We start from the raw sequence: 22,036 nt of genomic DNA, 5'->3' as shown, positions 1-22,036 counted from the left end.
AGAGGTTCAGTTGGAGCAGTTGGATATATATTCCCAGACAATTCAATAATCCTATCGAGACATCCACCGTTTGATGATATACTTGGTACAATTATTTCAGAAGATAATGCTTACTCGATAGGATAATTGAATCGGTGCCGGGATCCTAGTTTAATGTCATACATCTAAAAGAGAACTATGATTTCCGCAACAATTATAAATGTCCACAATCACACCATCTCTAACCTATTATATGTTGTTTTTTGGATGATATGTTCGTTTGGACTAGGAAAACAACTCAGCTTCTACACTACATGCTTTCAAGTGAAATGAATTTTTCACCTCATGTTCAAATGAATACATCAAACTCTGATTATATATTCTTTCAAGGAGTGCAACATCTAAGGTTAGTTTATACTGTTCTCTACACAAAATACAATTACATGATCAAAACTGCTCACCAGTCTTCTCAAGGGATAATATTCTTTATAGTAACAATGAAAAAAGTAGGCAGCAGTCTACATTTTGTGCAAAAGAATGATTACATATCAAATAATATACCACAGTACGCAACGCAGATTTTCATCAAATTTTAATGTGAAACCAGTCACCAGGTACAGAAAGTATACAAAACCTGATATTTTTCTCCTCAATTTGTGATTTTACATCCTAGTTGAGGATGTCCGATTTATCCTCTGTGCACCCAATCTGGGAGCAGCTGCTTTAGTTCCTCTGCCTCTTCCCGCTGATAAAGGCTTTGCCTTGGTTGTTGGAGGGGGAGCTGCAATAGCTGCCCAGGGATCATCATCATCAACTGCTCCACCTGCTTTTACATTCAATGGTTTTGAAGCAGATTTTGGAGGAGGAGCTGCTATCGAACCCCACAAGTCATCATCTTCATCTTTAGCCACCTTCACTGTACTTTTCGGTCTCAAACTCGCAGAAGCTAAAGCAAAGAAACAGAGCAGACAAACCAAAATGTAAATCTACAAATTTTCAAAAATACCTCATTAAACAAGTACATTTCCCATCTTGGACCATAAACATTAAGGCTGGAGATTTATTTCCTATATTACACGACTGAATGTAGAATAATACTACCTTGTGGTTTAGGCTGTGAAACAGGACGCTTCTGAACTGCCTGAATATTTGCCAAGGCTGGAGATGGCTTTGGCTCATCAAGGGGTTCAATATCATCCCATCCATCTTTATCACTGTCCTGTTCTTCATGAATGCCATTTTCAATTTCTCCCCATCCATCGGTTGAAGTAGGAGATGGAGGCATGGGTTGATCTGCAAAATCTGTACTGGAACTTACACGGTGGACAGGTGCTGTACTTGGAGTGACTACTAGTACTAAGATTGTCATAGAAAAACAACATCAGAGATGGAATTATTAAATGAAACAACCACATATAATCAGGAAAAAGTAAAGACCAAAAGTGCAGGCATTGTATAACTTATTTCCAAAATAATAGGCTCCAATAATATCATGAAATACCTGGGTTGGATGTAGAGGTTGTGATAGTGGCTGGTGTGATGGAATTGGCAGTAGCAACTGGAGCTTGATCAGAAGCTTTGCCTTTAAGAGTCAAGGAACTCATGGCCCATCTGCATGGTCAGAATCTTAGCAGTCAACAAAAAAAATTACAACCTTGTCAAAGCGATACATCATCCATCAAGTGGCTATAAATTTTTCTGGATTTGCCTTTATAGATCATTAACTAAGATATCTGCTTAAAATTAATGTGCCTGACAAGCAAACAAGTTGTTATATGAAAGTTTTAAGGTCATTTCTACAATGACAACAAGCGATATCACCAACTACAACAATTATTCACAACTTACCCCAGTAAACCGGCATGTCCTGGCATTGATGAAATCCCTAAACTTCCAGCATCAGCAGTATCTCCAACATTACCCTGTAAAGAACAATAGACAAAAAACATTAGTAGAAGAAAATTGTGTACCATAGCTGATATTGAAGATTTCTTAGAACAGATGTTAAATATTAAAATAAAAAAAATTATGCCTGTATAAAGAAATAATAGTTTAGTTTGATACAGATAACGATCATAATACAGCAGAGAACATAAGTGAGAGAGAGAAGTTGAAAAAGAAACATGAGTGAGAGAGAGAAAAACGTAGAGAGAGAGAATTTGAAAGGAAAGTCAGTTCCTAATGAGTGTTGGTCGGCGTTTATCGAAGGGTCTCCCATCGTACGCTTAGGGAATTATTCTTAGTCCATGGTCCTGTTATGAGAGTTTTTATTCCAAGCCAAACTAGAAATCCGAAATACAGATTTTCCACTTTTGCTTTTGTTCATTTTAAGAGGGAGGAAGATCTGAAGAGGGCTGTTGATAAGTTTAACGGGATTGTGATTGATGGAAGGAAGATCTCAGTTAGTCCTGCCAGATTTAAGGATGAACGTTCAAGGTCAAGGGTGGAGCTTTCTTCTTCAAACAAGGTTGCTGGTCAGATTAATGCAGAATCTTCAAAATCAAGAGAAAGAGAACATTAATAGAAGCAGAAGGGATGATAGAACTTATAGGGATGCTCTTGTTGTAATGGGAATAGAAGGGGAACAATGATCTATTGTCTGAGATATCCAGAGGAGAATGTCAAGAAAATATATTGAGATACATATCCCATCAGAAAGTGCCAACTGGGTGAAGAGGTCGTTAACAGGGATTATCAAATACTCTTTTCAAGTTGAGTTCATTCGGAATGCATTAAAAAGAAGGCTATGATTTTCAATTGCTAGATGAGGCTATGTCTGGAATTCTTGTGTGATAGTTCTTAAATCTCATGAGAGATGCTGGAGTTATGGAGCAAAAAGGAAGAGGTTTTAAAACAGTGGTTTGAGCGAGTGGAACCTTTACTAATGAAACCGGTACCAATGGCCTTTTGCATGGCAGAATTAAAAGGGGTTCCTTTGTTATGCTGGAATGAACCCTTCTTCGAGAAGTTGGCTGGTATGGGGCAGTGTGGTAGATATCATCATAGTACAAGGAAAAGAGAAGACCTCACAATGGCAAATTTTATTGAAGGTGGAAAGTCCCTTTGATGTTCCAGAGGTGATTACTCTTGGATCGTATGGAAGATCATTCAAAGTAGTATCAAGATTGGATCAGCTAGTGAGTATTCTAGTTCGTTTTTCAGTAATTTTCCGATGGAGGATTTCGGCGAGATATTTTTTGAAGAGAGTATGTCTGAGAAGGATGAAGACAGATTGTTGTCAGTTCATGGGGAAGGTGAGACTTGCGCAGCAGGGAAAAATCGTCTGTCAGTGAACAATTGGATTGACAAGGGAGTGTTTCGTGTTTCTGGAGGAGCTAGTGAGGACAGACAGCTAGCAAGACTTTCCTTAGATAGGAAAGATATTAATGTGGTCTGTCAGAAAGTCAGACTGTTGGGAATTTTAAAGTTGGTGAGTATGCAGGTTTGGGGATTAGAAGTCAAAATTATTCGGATGATGGATCTCAGGCCCATTCTGAAGACTTTGGGCAGTCTGGGTCAAAATACTTTTCGGGTTTCATTTCTGGGCCAGCATTTACAATTATAATTTGGGAATTGGTTGAAAACCTTCATTTATCAGGAAAAACAGGGGAGTGTCCAATGTATTGGAGACGAGCCCAATTGTAGAGAAGTCATTTAGTGCAGAAATAGAGCCCGAAGAAGAAAATTTAAGACCGATGGAACTGGTTTCAACTAAAACTCAAGGGGGGAGGCAGTTACATTGCTCTAGAAGAAAGTTCACAACAGAGAGTAATGTGCTGGAAACTAGAAGTCTGAGCAGTTGCAAAAGGGTATACAACAGGTCGAGGGAAAGAAGATATTGGTATGGGGATTTGTTGAACATCTCGTCTGAAACAGGGGGTACCATAGTTAAGCAGAGGGAGCTAGATGTTGATTCCAGTACTAAAAATCAGCTCTATTTATCAGCAGAGAACATTGCTGATGGGAGTCTTTTTCCTTATCTTGACAATGGATCTGGGGGTGGGAGCGTAGAGAGGGAGATTGAAGGTTACTTTTCAGAAGATGATTGCTTAAAGTCCAATTCTGGTTTGTTGATCAGAAGGATGAGAAGAACTAAAAGGATCCTGTATTGAGAAGCCCTTGACCAGGTGAGCATTGATACAGCATCCTCCTCAGCTTTTTCGATTCTATTGAAAGAAGCGGTAGAAACTTGGGAGGTTAGCAAGCTTTTGGGTGTGTCTTTTAAGGAAGGGAAAGAAGCCTTTTTGGAAAAAATCATAGCTTTAGAGAAAGGCGTGAATGGGGTTAATAAAGGTTTGGTTGATTGAGGGTTGTGTCTGCACCTATTTCCTTTTATGAAGATGACAAAGTTAAATATGTTCATGGAATGTTAGGGGCTTGGGGAAAAAACGAAAAAAAGAGGGTTGTTGAGAATTTAGTCACCAACTTTAATCCTACTTTTCTTTGGCTGCAAGAAACTAAGACTGAGAAATTTAGAAGGTCTTTTTTTAGGAGAAGTGGAATTAATAAGCTAAAAGGAATTTTGGAATCTCCTTCAGTTGGATCAGCGGGGGGCCTGTTGTGTTGTTGGGATGACAATGTTTTTGAGCTGGAGATTCAGTTTATTACCAGGAGATTTATAGCTACTTTCGGTAAATTTCGGAGTAATAATTCCAGGTGTGGTTTCATCAATGTTTACGGTCCAGCAGTGGAGGAGGAGAAATCTGGTTTTTTTGAAGAATTAAGCAGTTTTCTTAGTGGACAGAATTATCCCGTTGTGGGGGGATTTCAATGTCTATTTACAAGAAGAAAAAATGGGAAGGGGTCAAAGGGAGTTCAATGGAGATCTTTAATGAGTTCATTCTTCATACGGGTTTGATTGATCTCCCTATGAATGGGGGTAGGTTCACTTGGTGTAATAACCAAGAGAATCCCACTTTTGTAAGATTGGACCGTTTTTTGGTTGATTGTCGCTTTCTAGAGTTGTTTCCGGGCATTTTGCAGTCTCTTCTACCAAGATCTTTGTCAGATCATAATGCTATAGTTCTGGAGAATAAAGGAGTGGACTGGGGTAGAAAACCGTTTAGATTATTCAATTATTTGATGGATGAGGAGGGTTTTGAGGATCTGGTTGTTTCTTCTATTCAGAGTGGTAAGGATAGTCAGAAGAAGGCAGGCGTTTTTAGTCTGATGAGGAACACCAAACATGCAATTAAGAAGTGGTCTGGAAGCAGAGATAAGTATCCAGGAGCTTTGATTTTTGAATTAGAGAAGAAAATTTCGTTGATAGAGGATGATATTCAACAGAAGCAAGGAGTTGTCGACAGTGAGGTATTAGAGCAGAATTGTGGAAGCTTCACAAGAATCAGGAGCAGATCTGGTTTCAGTACTCGAGAACTAATTGGATTGTAGATGGGGATCGCAATACTAAATACTTCCATACTTGTGCTACGATTAGGAATAAAAGGATGCTCTTGCTTTAAATTTCAAAGGGGAACAGTTGAAAATCCAACTGCAATTAAGGCCATAGTTAAAGAGTATTTTTTTAAGATCTATAATGAACGAACTACGTTAGAAATTGATGATTTGAATCTGGATTTTCCCAGAATTTATTTGGAGCAGAATCAGTTCTTAGAGCAGGAGTTTTCTGAGGAGGAAGTTTGGGATGTTGTGAACTCTTGTGGTAGTAACAAAGCTCTGGGTCCTGATGGCTTTAATCTGGGATTTTTCAAGAGGTTTTGGTAGGTCCTTAAGGTAGATATTATGAAATTCTTTCATAATTTTTACTTGGGGAAGGAATGGGAACATGGAGTAAATCACACATTCATCACTCTTTTTTTTTTTGATAAGATTGGAAGGCCTCGTTAAAAACCCCCTTCTTGGTTAAAGGAGCTTAGGGGTAAGCTCCTTAATCAACGGAAGGAGGAAAAGAGCGCCTTAAAAATTTTATTGATAATAAAAGTTTACATAAGATTTAAACACTACACCCAAATTACACATAAAAACTTAACAACTACTTTCAACTAGACCTCCTCGCTGGATCAGAAAATCCAGTGATAGAGCCTTACAGTCAACCTATCCCTTTCTTAGCTAAGCTATCAGCCTCCTCATTGCTTTCCCTTGAAATCCACCTCACTGAATGAACCATACCATTTGAAAGAGACAAAATCTGATTAACTAAAGGCGAGTAGAAAACAGGAGCCAAAGCCGGTGATTGGATCCATTCCACTACCGACTTGCAATCACACTCAACAATCAATCTCCCAACAGATACCCAATGTGATGCCAAAAAAATTTCAATGCCTCATCACTCTTATTCCTAAGATTTCAAACATTGGTGGTCTGGACGATTTTAGACCTATAAGCCTAGTTGGTGGATTGTATAAGATACTCTCTAAATGTCTGTCAAGAAGATTTAGGAGTTGCATTTCAGATTTGATCAGTCCAAGTCAATTCGCTTTTATCCCCGGTCGGCAAATCCTGGACTGTTCTCTTATGCCTGAAGGGATTGACTTTTGGAGGAAGATGGTTTAAAAAGGTTGTGTTTTTTAAGGCTGATTTCAAGAAGCATATGATACTCTTGACTGGCCTATTTTGTTTAGAATAATGAAGGAAATGGGCTTTGGTTCTAGATGGATAGGTTGGATTTCGAAATGTATCACATCAGCAACTGTTTCAGTTTTGGTGAACGGGGTCCCTACCGAGGAAATTCCAATGGCGAGGGGTCTTCGGCAGGGCTGTTCCTTGTCTCCATTGTTGTTCAATATAGTTGGGGAACTCTTGAATCTATTAATACTGAAGGCTGTTTCAGGAGGGCTTTTTTCGGGTTTGGTCATTAAGAAAAGAGGAGAGGAATTTTAATTTAACTCATTTGCAATTTGCTGACGACCTTATTATGTTCTGTGGGGCGTCGAAAAAACAGATCTTGAATGTAAAGAGGGTGCTTCGGGTGTTTGAGATTATTTCTGGTCTTCAGCTGAATTTAAAGAAGTGTAAATTATTTGGGGTGAACTTAAAGGAAGGAAATTAAGGATTGGGCAGCTATGATTGTGTTCAGTGGGCTCTTTTCCCTCAGAATATTTGGGACTCCCTCTAGGTCCACATAGGAACTCCAACATTCTATGGGATCCAATGGTTCAAAGCTTTAATAAGAGGTTAGCGGGCTGGAAAGGCTCCTCTCTGTCACTGGCAGGCAGGCTAGTTCTAATTAAATCAGTTCTAAGCTCACTCCCTATATACTTTTTGTCAATGTTCAAGGTTCCAGCTTCAGTTTACAAGACTCTAAATTCTATTATGTCAAATTTTTTATGGGGTGGTGGAGATGGGAAAAAGAAGATCCATTGGGTAAGCTGGTCCGACGTTTGTAAACCAAAAATTGAAGGAGGCTTGGGGGTTCCTAATTTAAATGTGGTGAATAGGCACTTTTGGAAAGTGGGCTTGGAGGTTTGCTATTGAGAGGGAGGCGGTTTGGAGGGAAATGCTCTGCATCAAATATAAATTGGACCCTTCCTTGATGCAGTTCGACAGTAAAGTCCTAAAATTTTCTTGGATGTGGAGAGATATGGTGAGTAATCATTATAAAGCTGATTCGTTGGGCTGTAGTATCAGAGGTAAATATAGCTATAAAATTGGCAATGGGAGGAACATTCGGTTTTGGCAAGACAATTGGGCAATGGATCATCCTTTGATGGTATTGTTCCCTAGACTATTTTCTATTGCAGTGAATAAAGCAGGAAGATTATTTCAGTTTGGGGAGTTCAGTTCAGGGGGGTTGGATTTAGAACGTTCAGCTGAGGAGAGAGTTGAATGACTGGGAATTTGAGCAATGGGCGAATTTGATGGCTGTTATCTCTGATTTTTCTATTTCTGCTGATGCCGCTGATGGACTGTTTTGGAAGGGGACTGGAGAAGGGGTTTTCACTGTGAAATCATGTGTCAATCTATCTTATTCGGGTTCCCCCGATTCGGAGGTCTAATGTTTGGAGGGGTCTGTTGCCTCCAAGAGTAGAGACTTTTCTTTGGCAAGTTATCTTAAAGAAGTTGGCAGTGAAGACAGCTCTGGTTAAGAGAGGTGTTCAGGGCATAAATGATACTTTGTGCTCTTTTTGTAATCTAGAAGAAGAGTCTTCATCGCATTTATTTTTTTCCTGTTCGGTTGTTTGGCCAATTTGGATGAAATTCTTGGGCTATTGGAATTTCCAGTCTGTTTTTCATGCAGATGCTAAAAGATTCCTATTGGCTTGGAATGACTTGAAGACCAACTCTCTTATCTGGTCATTTATCCCTGGAGCTATTTTATGGACAATTTGGAAGACCACGTATTTTATAGTGTTTAAAGGAGGGAAGCTTGATCGAGCAGAGATTTTCTTTCTAGCAAGGTGCAGGATTGCTTCATGGGTTTCTAGCTAAGGAAACTCATATTACTATTTCCAAGGATGATCTTATTGCTGACCCTTCCTTAGTGGATTCCTACTCGTCCCATTCTAATCGGATTTCAACCATGTTTCCTTGGTCCCCTCCTCCAAAAGGTTTTATTAAACTTAATGTGGATGCGGCTACTTCGAGTGATTGGAAGAGGAGTGGTTTAGGTGGTATTTTGAAAGACATGTCTGGTTCGATTCTTGGCTCCTTCAAAGAGCCTGCTGGTCCGGGGGGCCCAACTTTAATGGAATTGAAGGCTATCCTAAAGGGTTTAGATTTTTATGAATCTATTTGTCATAGGTTTAAAGATAGATTGATTATTGAGAGTGATAGTAAGGTGGCAGTTGGCTGGGTTAAGGATGTGGTCTCTTGTCCTGTTATTTATGTTCAAATTGTTAAAGACATTATTCAAAAGCTTAGTGTTTATGAAGGTTTTATTAGTTGGGTTAGTAGGACAGCCAATATAGAGGCGGATGTCCTAGCTAAGGCTGGTATTGGTTGAATTATGTTCTGTTAAGGGCTGTTTCTTTCTGGTTTTGTATCTCTTGAGGGAGATTAGTTTGTATTACTTTGTTATATTTGAGTTTAATGAAATCCTAGGACACTCTTTTCCTCCTTGTGTGGATTAAGGAGCTATTTTTAAGTTCCGTTAATCACAAAGGGGGTTTTATTGAGGCCTTCTATTCCTATCAAAAAAAATAACGATCATAATACAACAAGGTTTTATATGCCTTCACTATTGGCTGAACCAAAACATCCACACTAAAACCTAAGATAAAGAACAATAAAGATGACAGATAAACGCCTAAAAGGAGCAAGACATATTTTGAATAAAAAGAAGACACAATTAGTTATATGTTCCCTGCATGCCTGAAATCTCTAATAAAATAGTGCCTATCAAGCATAGCCATACACTGGTTAAAAGCAAATGGACGGAACCAGAAATCCTTGCAGAACCAAGAGATACAATCGTTCTTATTAAGTTTTAGCCTGGTTCTTATTAAGGATGGAAAATTTGTACCGAATGCATTAGAATGCTGAACAAGGAAACAGGCAAAAGTTATAGTTAAATGCAAGAAGTATTATCCATTCTGTGCTTGATAACACCGAAATTACATTCAACTTCGCATTTGCTTAAATTCAACAAAATGAAATGGGAGAAATGAAGAAGGCATCTTAAAGCTCACCTTCTCGTTATACTGCTTCACTATGTGTAAAAATTGATCAACTGCTTGAAATGCCTTTGACCTTACATCACTGTTAAATAGACAAGAGAGCGCATTCTTCATGTATACTGATGGATGACAATAAAAAGTTGATAATAAACAAACCAATCAAGAATAACATAACCTGTCAGGATCAATAATGAGTACAACAATATTTGGAAGAATCCGAGTAGCAATCTCAGTCATGTCATAATAAGAACTGGTGGCACATAAGGCCATAACTCCTGCCACAATATAATTTCATGTTAGTTTGATGACACCAAAAACCCAAGAACATATATGCTTTGAAAATCAAAGAAAGCATTTTAAAAACCAAGAGTATCAGAAACTAGCCATAAACAAGAATACCTGCTCCTCGGGCAGGAGAGAATGTATCACGCAATGCACGGACCGTAAATGCATTGATCAAAACTCTCTTCCTTGTCTACAATATTAGGGAAAGATGTGACAAATTTTCAACAGCAGACAATTAATTAAACTTAACAAGAAGCATAAAAGTTGACACTAAAAGAAAGAGGATCGCCACTAAACACTACTATCTCAGCTGATAATGTTAGCTAACTCAAAATATTAAACAAGGATCGGCCTAGAATCAACTAACCCCTTCGTTTAGGTAGCTTGCAATGTTTCCCAGTAATATGGTGGTATTTGTCCTAATTGCAGGCTCTTCATCAACCTGCACAAACATGCCAAATGTATAAAGAACATGGTTTTAGACTGTAAGAGAATCCTCCAACAAATTAAATGAGAATCTTAACATTCTCATAATAGTAATATATATGGAGACACCTTGGTGATTTTCATATGGGAAATTAGACACAATTCCACCACTATTCTTTTAAGTTGAAACTAATAAACCTTTTTATCCAGTTAGATAAAATGCTTTACTGTTGGGTGTTAGGTGTTGGACCCAAGCCTTATCCTTTTCTTTAATATTTGGAAAGTGATCTATATAAATGTTATATATAAAAAAATTTATTGTTAAACTTTCAAAAACACAGGAAAATTTTATCTAAATATGATATTTTAAATACATAAAATTAAAATTTTCACAATAATTGTAATATAATTTTTATTTAGAAGTGTGATAAATTAACAGTTTATAATTCTTTATAAATTTGCAGGTTGACTTGACATAAATATAATAATGTTATTATAAACTGGTTATGCAGGCATAAGGTTATAGGTTTAGAAACTTTTGGTTGCTTTCTATTATTCCCTTGCAAATGATGGTGACTGAGTAAAGCCATATATATGTAAACTGACCCCCAAAAGAAAAAAAATAGAATACTACAATACAATACCAAATGATGTGTACCTGTAACTTGGAAAGATACTTCAATAATGAGCCTGACAAAGTACGTTGCGAAAGCTGCAATGGAGAATAAGACAAAGCAAAACTTAGAAAAGATTCAATTGCATTTTAACATAAAAATAATAAAAACACCACGACGCATCTACAAAATAGACAATGAAACAATATTGCAAGACTATAGAGATGATATAGGATTAAAATCACAAGCTCATATAGAACTCAACCTTTTGGGTTTTTTCATTTTTTTCGTAACTCCTTTCTCCATTCTACTTGACAGAACATAGATAAGCAACTGAAATTCGCACATGAAAAGACCTTACACATTGTTATCCTACATTATTCACATCCCAAAATGGTTAAACTTAAGACCATTGGCATATAACAGGGCATTTATTTCTTAATTTATCTCTTGGCACTCATCTCAACAGATCACAATTAGTTATAGAAAAACATCTTCACTTTGTCTCCTAGTTCCAACTATCTTTTGATTATCTATAAAGTCAAGTAGTCAAACGTTTATAAACTTTGCTAGTTCCTTGTACGTTTACGCGAATGACATTGCAAGCTAGTAAGAGTTGAAAAGTAACTTGAATAAGTCAACAACATAACTAAAAACACAATAGACTCTTGAAAGAGATATGACTAACTATAACAAAAACATTAGAACACACAATGGGCCAGAAGAGATTTCCCTGCTTTCAATGCTTAGCTGGATGGTGAAACTTTTTTTTTTATAAGAATTTCAGGCCTCATTAAAAAACCCCTTCTTGATTAATGGAGCTTTTAGGAAAGCTCCTTAATCAGCGGAAGGAGGAAAAGAGTGCCTTAGGATTTTATTAAGCATAGGCAAAGTACATAAGATACAACCAGAAAACATCCTTAACAGAACCTTAAATATTACAGAACAGAAAATCAAAAACACCAAAACGACCTGACCACACTTTTTTTTTTGATAAGAATGACAGGCCTCCTTAAAAACCTCCTTCTTGATTAAAGGAGGAGGGAAAAGAGTGCCTTAGAAACTTTATTACTCCTCCGAAATTACATAAGATTTAACATAAACACCATACTGAAAAAACGAAACAGACTAAGCTACTCAACAGACAACCAAAAACCTAAAACGCAAACGATACAACGCACTGGAAACGACTAAACATCAACCAATTCCCATCTTTGCTAAACTATCAGCCTCCCCATTACACACCCTTGGAATCAATCTAATTGAGTGCACCCTGTCCGAGATAAAAGATGAAATCTCTTTAACTAATGGGAGGATAAAAACAGGGGCCAAAGCTGGGGTATGGACCCATTCCACAGCCGACTTACAGTCACTTTCCACAATCAACCTTCCAACATTAACCCAACAAGAAGATTAATCATCCAATCCCCTGTTTAGCCAGAGTATCAGCCTCACAATTGCAGCTCCTTGGTATGTGTCTAACAATAATCTCCCTTTCCGAGACTAGGGAAACAATTTTCTCAATCATCGAACCAAAAAAATGAGGAGATGTAGTCGGCAGCAAAATCCAATCCACTGCTGATTTACATTCACTCTCTATTATTAACCTTCCCTTCATCGCCCACTCCGACGAGAGAAAGAAATCAATGCCACCAGAACATAGAAAGACTGACACATCTCTTCTAATATTTTAGACCAAGGTTATCTCCTATTAAAACAATCTTAATTTTCTTCATCACCAAAACTGGAGTCATGCTACCCTATTTTGCCAGCTCTTGGTTCAAGTGTTGAACTTAGGGGTGCCAAGACAATTATGTTAAATTCTTTTTCAACTCATCCTTATATGTGGATATCTACAAACATCGTCTAGTTTGACTTGTCCAAAACGAGATTGACACAGGTCCTACAAACATGGATGCTAACAGCAATAAATGAGTATACCTTAGGAGCCAATATAAGCATAGACTTAAGAGTCAATTCTCGGATAAACGCAGAGGTGTCTGCAAATCCAGTAGCAACATGGGGATAGACCTAGTTCAAAATTTTAAATCAACAGTTAAATATTAGCAATATTATCAGGAGGATGAATAAACCAAATTTTCTTGAATAAGGGAGAAACGTAAGAATCACTTTGCAGTGGATTGCATACTTGCTCATCAACAACTTGGGCTGATAAAGATTCCCCATATTGATCAATATGCTGTAGGAGAGCAACTCGAACGGCTCGGTCATTAGATGCAAAAAGTTTCACAATTGTAGGCAGTACCTGCAGGGAAAAACGAAGATGTCATCCACTCAGCCAAAAGCAATAGAGCACAAGTAACATGTTTAAACAGTCTGGTTTATATATTTAAATCAAACATATAATCATATGAATAAAGTAAACTGGAATAATGAATAGAATGACCTTCAGACTAAATTCTTCAGGTTGAAGCCAAGAACCCATTTTCAACAATGCAGTCAAAGCAGAGGCAGCAGCTGAACCGAATTCAAGGGAAGAGGCTAACAAAGGAAGTAACTGCAAAGCAAATTATGAAATCATAAATTGGCAGTTGAAACCATGGATGATTATCTTAGCGAACTTATCACAGTTGAATTCTAAAGATTGCACCTTCTTCAACACAATTTGTCGAGGAAGCTGCTCGGCTAAATTAGGAAGCTTACGAAAGAAAGTATCTTTCTCAACACTGTCTTTTAAACTAAGAATTTCCATGAAATGTATTGTGTCCACCAACTTATTTTGGAAATATTCTGGCAATAAAAACATTTAAGAATGTAGTATTAGCACAAAGAAGAACCTGACAGAGAAGAAGGAATTTCAAAACACATAAACTATTGAAGGAAACATATGCAAAAAGATCTTATACACAAAAAAAATGAAAATGAAACAGAAAAGATTTCTCAAAGCAGAATTCAGAAGAACTAAAAAGCGCCATATGAAACAGATTTATTGGTTGAAACTTATGATAAAAGAAAATTTATTACAATACTGAGGAACTGAGAGATTGGTGTTTCCTAGCATAAAGCTTTCAACGTAACTTCACTTTCAAAATGAGTACCATCTCTCTTCATCATCTCAAAACTATCACCCATACTCAACTCCTGCCGGCTGCATCACCTTATTTACGAAAACTTCCCACAATTCAAAATTCAGATCCTCATTTGTCTCTCTTTTTTTCCTCCCTATTTTGTATGGGCTTCGAAGGGTAGGCTCATTATTGAAAGTGATTCAAAGACAGCAGTGGAATGGATTAAAGATCAAAGTTCAGTCCCTATTTACCTGTCAAATTTTGTGAGGGAGATTGCGTCTGCTGTTTCGTTAAATCAGATCATTATCAGGTGGATTCCTAGGTGCTGTAATTGTGAGGCGGACAAGCTAGCTAAGGAGGGAATTGGCTGATTGTAATGCTTTTAGTTGGTTTGTATGTCTTTGAGGGGTGGTCATGCTGGAGTGTTTCAAGTCTTATGTATTTTTATAGGAGTCTTTTTAAATTTTATGTAATTGTTTTATCATTAATAAAATGATGTACTCTTTTCCTCCTTCCACTAGAGGGTTCTTGCCTTAGGGCAGTGGACTACTTAGAGGGAGGTTTTTAATGAGGCATCCTATTCCTATCAAAAAAAAAAGTAAGGATAATAAAGGAACCTATAAAAAAATATCATAACCTCTGTTGCAGGAATAAAGAACACTCCATGCCCCTCCAAAGATGTCAAAAATTAGGTATAGTTCGTCCAAGAGTTGAACATAAGATCTCATGCTTATAAATCAGACTGCTGGAAAAACTACTAGAGACTTGGTAAAGGGCACTTACCACTATTTTCTATAAGCTTTGATGTATTCAATCTGCGAGAAGGCATGGAGCTCAATAGCCGCTGGTAATCTGGAAGCAAAGACTGTGAAACAAGAAAATAGGCAGATAAATACAAAAATGAACCTTGCCAGGGATCAAAATGGAAGCACATATAAACACAAGCGAACTGAGGAATGTGACCACCAATAATAATAATCACAAACCTTTGGAATAGAAGCAGTGTTGCGCAGCTCCTCAGTTTTCCCCAACTTCATGCCAGAGAAAATCTCATAAATAAGACATCCTATCAAATTACAGAAGATCAGATAGCAGAAAAAACCAATAAATAACACAAAATGAACCAAATTACAGATATGTAATTATTATTATCTTCTTTTTCACTAGTCCACTTTAGATACATGCATATGTCCATACATTTTCTGATATCAATGTGATAAACAGTGCGCATAAAAGAAAGTTGAGAAGAATTGTTAAATTTTTTAAATAAATCTAAACTCATAAAACTCAAGCAGATGAATGCTGACTAGCCGCATAGCCAAATGAACATCAGAAGCTAAGCAGTCTCTGCTCCTGCATCACTCTCAGTCAGCAGTACACTAGTGTCTAACAGAAATGAAAAATTGCCAGTAACAACTCCCAACCCATGCAAGGAAACGTCCTCTTATCCAAAAGGAATTTCATGATGTAAATACACCTAAGAGATCGATACGAAATTTACTGGATGCTAAAAAAATCACACAAATTAAGTGTTTAATCATCAACACATCTAATTTCTTACACCAGAATCAAAAGAAACAATATGAACTTACCCAAACCCCAAGAATCAATAGCCCATGGTGGTGATTTTCTTATTGTGGCCCAGTCAGACTTTGCCAGCTCCATTGGCTTGTATTGTAATCCAACAAGCCATTCATATTGCTGACAAAAACAGAGGATTAAATTGAATTATCCACAGGAAGTCTTGACAACAAATAATGAAATGTTGACCTTGAGAGTCCCATAAAGATATGTGTGTGTGTGTGTATGAGAGAGAGAGAGAGAGTGAGAGAGTGGTTTGCATAATGGATTTCATAGCATAAGATGGAAAAAAGAATATTTATAATATCAGCATAATAAAGAAAGAATATAAAAATTGAATAAAGTATTTCATCTATGTAAATCATATGCAGAAAAAATTACATAGATTGCAATTATACTAAATTTAATATGTAATCTCTAAGGACTCGCTCAGAAAAAACTTTGTTCTCTAATAAGATACTTAGACATCTCCATAAGTACCTACTTGAATTTGAAAATTTAGTAGTATACATGTCATATTGAGATTCAAAAATAGCTCAAAACATTTTCCTCACAGCCAAACACACCCATTACCAGCATTGGCCCCGTAGCAGTTGCATTTGCCCAGTCAAATTCTGATAGAACATCAAAAGCATGTAACTTCCAGTCCAATGTCTGTGTTACAACAACACTTGACATACAAACATTGCCATGAACCTGTACCATCCAAAGCTAGTGAAAAGAATGATCTTGAAAGGCATAAGAGTGGTTTAAAACAAAAGAAATCACAATATTGTATTCAATGACAATATATTCTATTTAAAGCAGTGCAATTTCCCTAAGATATGAACTGCTAATCTCAAGTACAAAAAAAGAACATGTGTCGGCGTGTCTAAAAGTGTTTAGAAGTTCAATGGACAATGATCTGAATTGCAAAAGCTTGAAATACTCACAAGTTTGCAATCGTTATTTAAAAAGCTAACAGCTTTAGCAACTTGGTGCAGCCCCCAAGCATAATACTCATCCCTACCAGCAAAAGAAATCAAATCTAAAATTATTCTTTAAACAACAAATAATGTTGGCAAGTTTCTACGTATGATGGCATCAAATGGGGAAAATAAACTTTCAAATAAGAGCATATTTTAATTCAAGTCTCAGAAACTAAAATGTACATCCTTTCTAGGAATAAGAACTAGCAAAATAGTAAATACAAGCAGGGGATTTAACAAAGTTAAGGGGCTATACCTTTGTGTACCTTCTAAACCGAGTTCCTTGATCTTCTCTGACAATGGCATAACAAGCTCCGTGACAATATAGATTGTAACTTTTGGACTAGGAGCATCAAAAGATTCAACCTCAGTACTATGAAGAAATGACAATATATTTGGATGCCTCACCTGTGAAAAGAAGCTGAAATCTCATACCAAGGTCCAGAAACCAAGAACTATACAAACAAAACTAAGACCAATAACAAGTTAAAGTCTAATCTTTCCGGATCAGGAAAACGGGAATTGAGGTGTTCATGAAACATTATAGGAATCAATAATATTATAATAATCCAATTTTAGACATTGGGTAATTCTAGCAAAAGCTGCAACAACACGTAGAAAGAAAATCGGGATTTAAAAGGAAGGAATAAGGTGAATTGGTTACAGTTCGAAGACGCTTGACACCATTTCGACCAGCAGCTAAATGGCCGTCCTGAGGATTAGTTCCGGTAAGAGAAAAGATAGAGACCGCTGATCCATCATCCTGAAACATTAAAGAAGAAAAGAGATAGAATTGAAGGTTTACGAGTGTTTGAGGAAGAGATTAGAAAGGTTAAAACTGCGGGAAAGATGTACCTTGGAGGTGCCACGAAAGTGAGACCAAGAGCCCCAAGCGGAAGGGTAAGGATCTCCAATGTTGTAAGGTAGATCCTTGAGCCCGGTTCCAGATCCGGCTACCACTCCTTTCAAGAATTTCAACATCTTGTTTCTTCGATGATCTGTGAAGAGATACAGAACAAGGAGGAGCAGAAGCAGGAGGGGGTTCCAACTTCCGATTCGATTTGATCTGCCAAAATTTCTTTTTATTATTATTATTGTTGTTGTTTTTAAAAGTAAAAACTTATTATATATTATTCAATATTAATAGGGCAAACTATGTGTATTATGATTCACCTATTTTCGTGATTCTGTTTCGATCACATAATAATAATTATTATTATTAAATTATATTTATAGTTACGTTTTAATTTTGTTTAAATCATTTGAATTTAAAAAATAAACAGAATTATTAACATGATTATTTTTTATTTTTTCAATGATAATGTGATATTATCTTATGATGACACACTAACATCATTATTAATCTATTAACGACGAATAATCAAAATGAAATTAAAACTTTTAAAATAAATGCTCGAGATTTATCTTCTATGTTACTCTTTGAAACCACAAATTATTTTTTGCTTTTTTATATAATAAGATTTCCCCAAACGAAGGAATAATACTCACTTTGTTGATCTTCTTTTAATTAGTTCTCCAAACTTGCCGTAATGTATACATCTATCTTATAGTTTTTTTTAAATCTTTTTAAAAAAATAAATCATGAATTGGTGTTATCTTTAAGTATCTAAAGAATCAATTAACAATCTCTATATATTCTTCACATAATTCATTCATATATTGATTGATAAGATATATCGAGAATGTAATATATGATCTTATGTATGATGGATATATCAATTTACCTATTAGTCTCTTATATTGTCGTTTGTGAATATGTATTCCTCTTCATTTTTCTTCAGTCTTAGGTTAGAATTCACAAGTTTTTATGCTAGTTTATACCCAATTATGTCCATCTCAAGTAGCAAATTTAATATATATTTTCTTTAAAATATTATAATTCTTACATTAGATCGTGTAATCTGAGACCTTGTTGTCTTTGATTTTTAACTCATAAATAATAAAATGATTTCTTCTGATTTATCTTCTGTTATAACCATCAACATAGACAGTAATAATAGTTATTTTACCTTTTAATGAAAGTTTTACAAATAAGGTGTAATCTGCTTGACATTGATTGTATTTGCATGTGATTACTATTTTGGCAAACCTATCAAATCAGGCACGAGATCAATTTACCTATCAAAAGAAGACAGAGAATTAGACTTACGACGAGTGAACTTATCCATGTAGAGGAGAATTCACTTTGAGCAAGTAGGGTCACCACACATCTCAACGAGTGAACATTTTTTTTAATAAAAATAGATTGCAATTTAATTTTGAGCATAAAGAACAGATGAGAGAAGAATGGTCTGTTTCAATTTAGTAGATCTGATTTCTGCTACTTTTGAGAGTGATCCATCTGTTATTTAGACCGTATAAAGGCTTGATTGAGGTTTAATAGATCTGATTTCTTCTACTTTCGAGTATAAAGGCTTGATTTCTTCTACCCAAGTAGCTCCTGCAGTACTTCAATTTTCTTCTCAAGAATGAATTGTATTTGGTGCTGGTGTTTGAAGCATTAGCCACGTCTGCATGGTTGCCCCTGACTTGGCATGCTTCGGTTGGGTCTCCAATCAACAGGACATAAACCAAAATCCTAAGACTACTAGGTTCCTTGTTTCCTAATACTTTTAACTGTAAGAAAGAATTTGTCAAAAAAAATTGTAAGAAAGTTGTAATTAAAATAAAATTTATCCTTAAAAACCAGAAGAAAAAAAATCCTAATAAAACCTTAAATGAAAGCACAATCCAAGTACAAATTCAGTTGTTTAAATTACTTGTTCAAAAAGCACAGCCACCCCAGGGCTAATTTACAACAATAGTTGAATGCTTCAGAATATATTCACAGCCTTAACCATAAACAACACAAGTCTTTCGTGCATTCAATTCAACCATGAAATTTTCAAAGGAAGTAGCTGAGATTCTTACAAGCAATTCTCAGCAATGTAAACAACATTGTCTTCGTCTGTCCCTTCTGCTCAGCATCGAGAGTGTGATGTATATGGCACACGTTAGATGCCTATTTGGAAAATAACACCTTTCAGTGCATTGCATTGATAGAAAGATTCATCATCTTTGGATTTGTCACTTCCATAACCTTCCACTGTTGTACTTTTGTCCCCTTTACATACTTTTCTTTTTCTTACTTCACTGCCCCATTCTCTAGGCTACCTTTTGTCCACATTTGGGCTCCAAAATTCTGCAGTCCTGTTCTAATTTCAGCACTCTACATTCTCACCACTCAAAAAGTTAATTGCATATGAAGACCTTAAATTATAAAGCAATAATGTAAAAAAGAATATTTCTATTATTTGATTACATAAACACTTTAAACACTTATTTTTTAGAGCACGTTGGAATTTAACATTTTATTTTAGGATAAACGGACCCTTGATTGAATCTTAATCATTAATTGATTATCAGTCAACACTCTTCCCTGACGTGGCAAGACCTATGTGCATGCTACATCATCACTTTAAACATGTAGAATGTGCCACATCATCACTTTAGACATATAGTACATGTCATGTCATCACTCATGTAGACGTGGCATGTGCCGTATTATCACTTTAGATACATGTCGTGTGTCATGTTATCTCTCATGTACACCTAACATGTGTCATATCATCACTTTGTATAATTGACACATGTTACATCATAACTCATGTACACGTGTTATATATCACGTCATTACTTTGGATATATATCTTACTACGTCAGCAAAGAGCATTGACAATTAATCAATTGATAGTTTTCGTCTAATCAATGATCATTTTGCTCAAAATGATATATTAAGGATCAAAATATTCTTAAAAAAGGAGCTAAATTCACTATTTGATAAAATGTTAAAGATATTTTTATAATTATGCCAAATAAACTTCTGCTATTTTCCACAATAAGTTTGAAAGTTCATATTTGTCAGGGGAGAGGGGACCCATGCAGTAGATATATAATTGTGTGTACATATAATGCACACAAACATGAGTCAAGTCAAGTTTCTGCCATCTTTCCTGGAAATATACCATGCAATTGCTTGGCATAAATTATTGATGATTACGATGGTTATTATTACTCCAAAGGAAAATACATTTCCACACCTAGATAAAACCTCAGTGGTTCTTATTGTTCCACATTGCCTATTACAACTGTTGCAGCTAAAGTTAATATTAAGCTTTACAAGCAGCTAGACATAGACTAGAGCAACTCACTTTCATCAAACTGAAAATCGTCTTCAAACTCAACAGGCTTCATTACAAGGTCCAATTCTAAGTTCTGGGAAGTGATTTCAGTGCTTGAATACACGTTAGACACCACATCATCATAATTGGCTCCGATTATATCCTTCCACATGATAACAGAACCCAAGTCCGTAAGACCGCTTGTTGTCGGCGTCGTCGGCGTTGTCACCGTCGTCTCTTCCTTGGCTTCCTGCTTCATGGTTGTAGTGTTCGATGGGATATCGGAATTGACAAAAGTGACCATCTTGAAAGATTGCCAGGATTCCGAATCACTGATGATTTGGGGAGCCTTGAATGAGTCTGGTCTGCATGTATGGGTTCCGATGTAAGTGATCTGATACATTTGGGAATCATCGTCCATTCTTTGGACTTGTTTAGTGGCCCGGCAACCTTGATCGTATTTACGAGTGCACCTAAAGTAACCCCTGTTCCATGATAATTTGGACCGCTTAAATAGCTTCCTTTTACAGGAATCATTTTTGGAAGGAATTGCAAAAAATGAATACCTTGGGTGTTCAGAATTCAAAATCTGCTTTTGTCCATATTTCCTCCACGCATGACCGTCTTCAACAGTTGCAGAAGCTACTGTCCATGTCTGTTCAGCTTTCCTGCAACCAAAACACACCCCATTAAACATTTCGTACAATCTACGTATGAACATCCAATATTTAACATGTTTTTTTAATACCTTCGCTTATAACAGCCTCTCTTTTCCTTGGAGACAGGTCTCTTCTTACAACAAGGGGAATCATAGTAGGAAGTTGCTTGATTCTGAGAAACCTCGACAGATTCATCACTAGACAGCAACGGGATCGCGTGATCGAAAGATGTGAAGATCTTGTGCACGAGCTCCTGAGCCGAGAGACGCCCACTCTTTTCAGAGGAATTGTGGAAAAGAATCTGAAGCTGGGTAGCACAGCCTTTACCAGTAACAAGTTCTTCTATTACCCTTTTCTTATTGCGCGACACACTTCCCATAATTGTCGCCCGTTCTGCTTTGCTTACACTTGTAGATACATATATAAAGAAGAAGAAGAAGCAGAGATAATATTTTAAAGACAGGAAAAGATAGAGAAGAGGAAGGGGAGAAGCAAAGTAAAGGAAATTGTAAGGAAAGGGGAGTGAAGTGGGAAAGGTAAGATGGAAAATTCTAAACGTGTCTTTCTCATTAATGATGACAAAAGCAAGCTGACGTTTGTACATCCTAGATTAGAACTTGGATACAACGATATCATTTGGTCTTTAACATAATTTGGCCTGCATTAGACAGTGTGGATAACATTAATCAAAGGAAAAAAAGAAAGAGAAATTGATAAATTTAAAAACAAATTAAGGTCA

At 36.4% G+C, this 22,036-nt stretch overlaps 2 protein-coding genes across 3 annotated transcripts; both read right to left on the bottom strand.

Moving 5' to 3' along the window:
- Positions 1–445: 445 nt before the first annotated feature.
- On the bottom strand, positions 446–17,544 carry LOC120180566 (N-terminal kinase-like protein). The gene is made up of 21 exons (XM_039185880.1): positions 17,313–17,544; positions 17,122–17,220; positions 16,714–16,865; positions 16,422–16,494; positions 16,063–16,185; positions 15,501–15,609; positions 14,895–14,974; positions 14,692–14,773; positions 13,491–13,630; positions 13,287–13,397; positions 13,029–13,145; positions 12,821–12,910; positions 10,924–10,977; positions 10,207–10,281; positions 9,954–10,029; positions 9,730–9,829; positions 9,567–9,636; positions 1,828–1,901; positions 1,481–1,590; positions 1,081–1,335; positions 446–925 (listed from the first exon to the last, which is right to left on the bottom strand). The coding sequence occupies exons 1-21, from the start codon at positions 17,436–17,438 to the stop codon at positions 642–644; spliced, it is 2,400 nt and encodes a 799-aa protein (XP_039041811.1). The 5' UTR covers positions 17,439–17,544; the 3' UTR covers positions 446–641.
- A 3,024-nt stretch (positions 17,545–20,568) lies between these two features.
- Positions 20,569–21,691, bottom strand: LOC120180572 (WRKY DNA-binding transcription factor 70-like). Of its 2 annotated transcripts, XM_039185887.1 has the most exons (3): positions 21,387–21,691; positions 21,205–21,306; positions 20,570–21,123 (listed from the first exon to the last, which is right to left on the bottom strand). In XM_039185887.1, exons 1-3 carry the CDS (start codon positions 21,674–21,676, stop codon positions 20,655–20,657), a joined length of 861 nt encoding a protein of 286 aa, XP_039041818.1. In that variant the 5' UTR covers positions 21,677–21,691; the 3' UTR covers positions 20,570–20,654. The 2 variants fall into 2 exon arrangements, with proteins under 2 accessions (XP_039041817.1, XP_039041818.1); XM_039185886.1 differs by having other exon boundaries at positions 20,569–21,306.
- Positions 21,692–22,036: the final 345 nt, after the last annotated feature.

This window comes from Hibiscus syriacus, unplaced genomic scaffold (genome assembly GCF_006381635.1).
Source record: "Hibiscus syriacus cultivar Baekdansim isolate YM2019G1 unplaced genomic scaffold, ASM638163v2 tig00112498_pilon, whole genome shotgun sequence".
Classification (NCBI taxonomy): domain Eukaryota; kingdom Viridiplantae; phylum Streptophyta; class Magnoliopsida; order Malvales; family Malvaceae; genus Hibiscus; species Hibiscus syriacus.
Note: the sequence above shows the minus strand (reverse complement) of the source record. Positions and strands in the feature narration are given on the sequence as shown.

Bases quoted from the DNA above. Each gene is read 5' to 3' on its own strand.
- LOC120180566 (XM_039185880.1), bottom strand. From the start codon at position 17,438: ATGTTGAAATTCTTGAAAGGAGTGGTAGCCGGATCTGGAACCGGGCTC. The intron at 16,186-16,421 runs GTGAGTATTTCA...TGGATGGTACAG, and splicing joins TAAATAACGATTGCAAACTT to GTTCATGGCAATGTTTGTAT. The intron at 13,146-13,286 runs GTCATTCTATTC...TTTTCCCTGCAG, and splicing joins CTGAAGAATTTAGTCTGAAG to GTACTGCCTACAATTGTGAA.
- LOC120180572 (XM_039185886.1), bottom strand. From the start codon at position 21,676: ATGGGAAGTGTGTCGCGCAATAAGAAAAGGGTAATAGAAGAACTTGTT. The intron at 21,307-21,386 runs GTATTAAAAAAA...TTTTGGTTGCAG, and splicing joins AGAGGCTGTTATAAGCGAAG to GAAAGCTGAACAGACATGGA.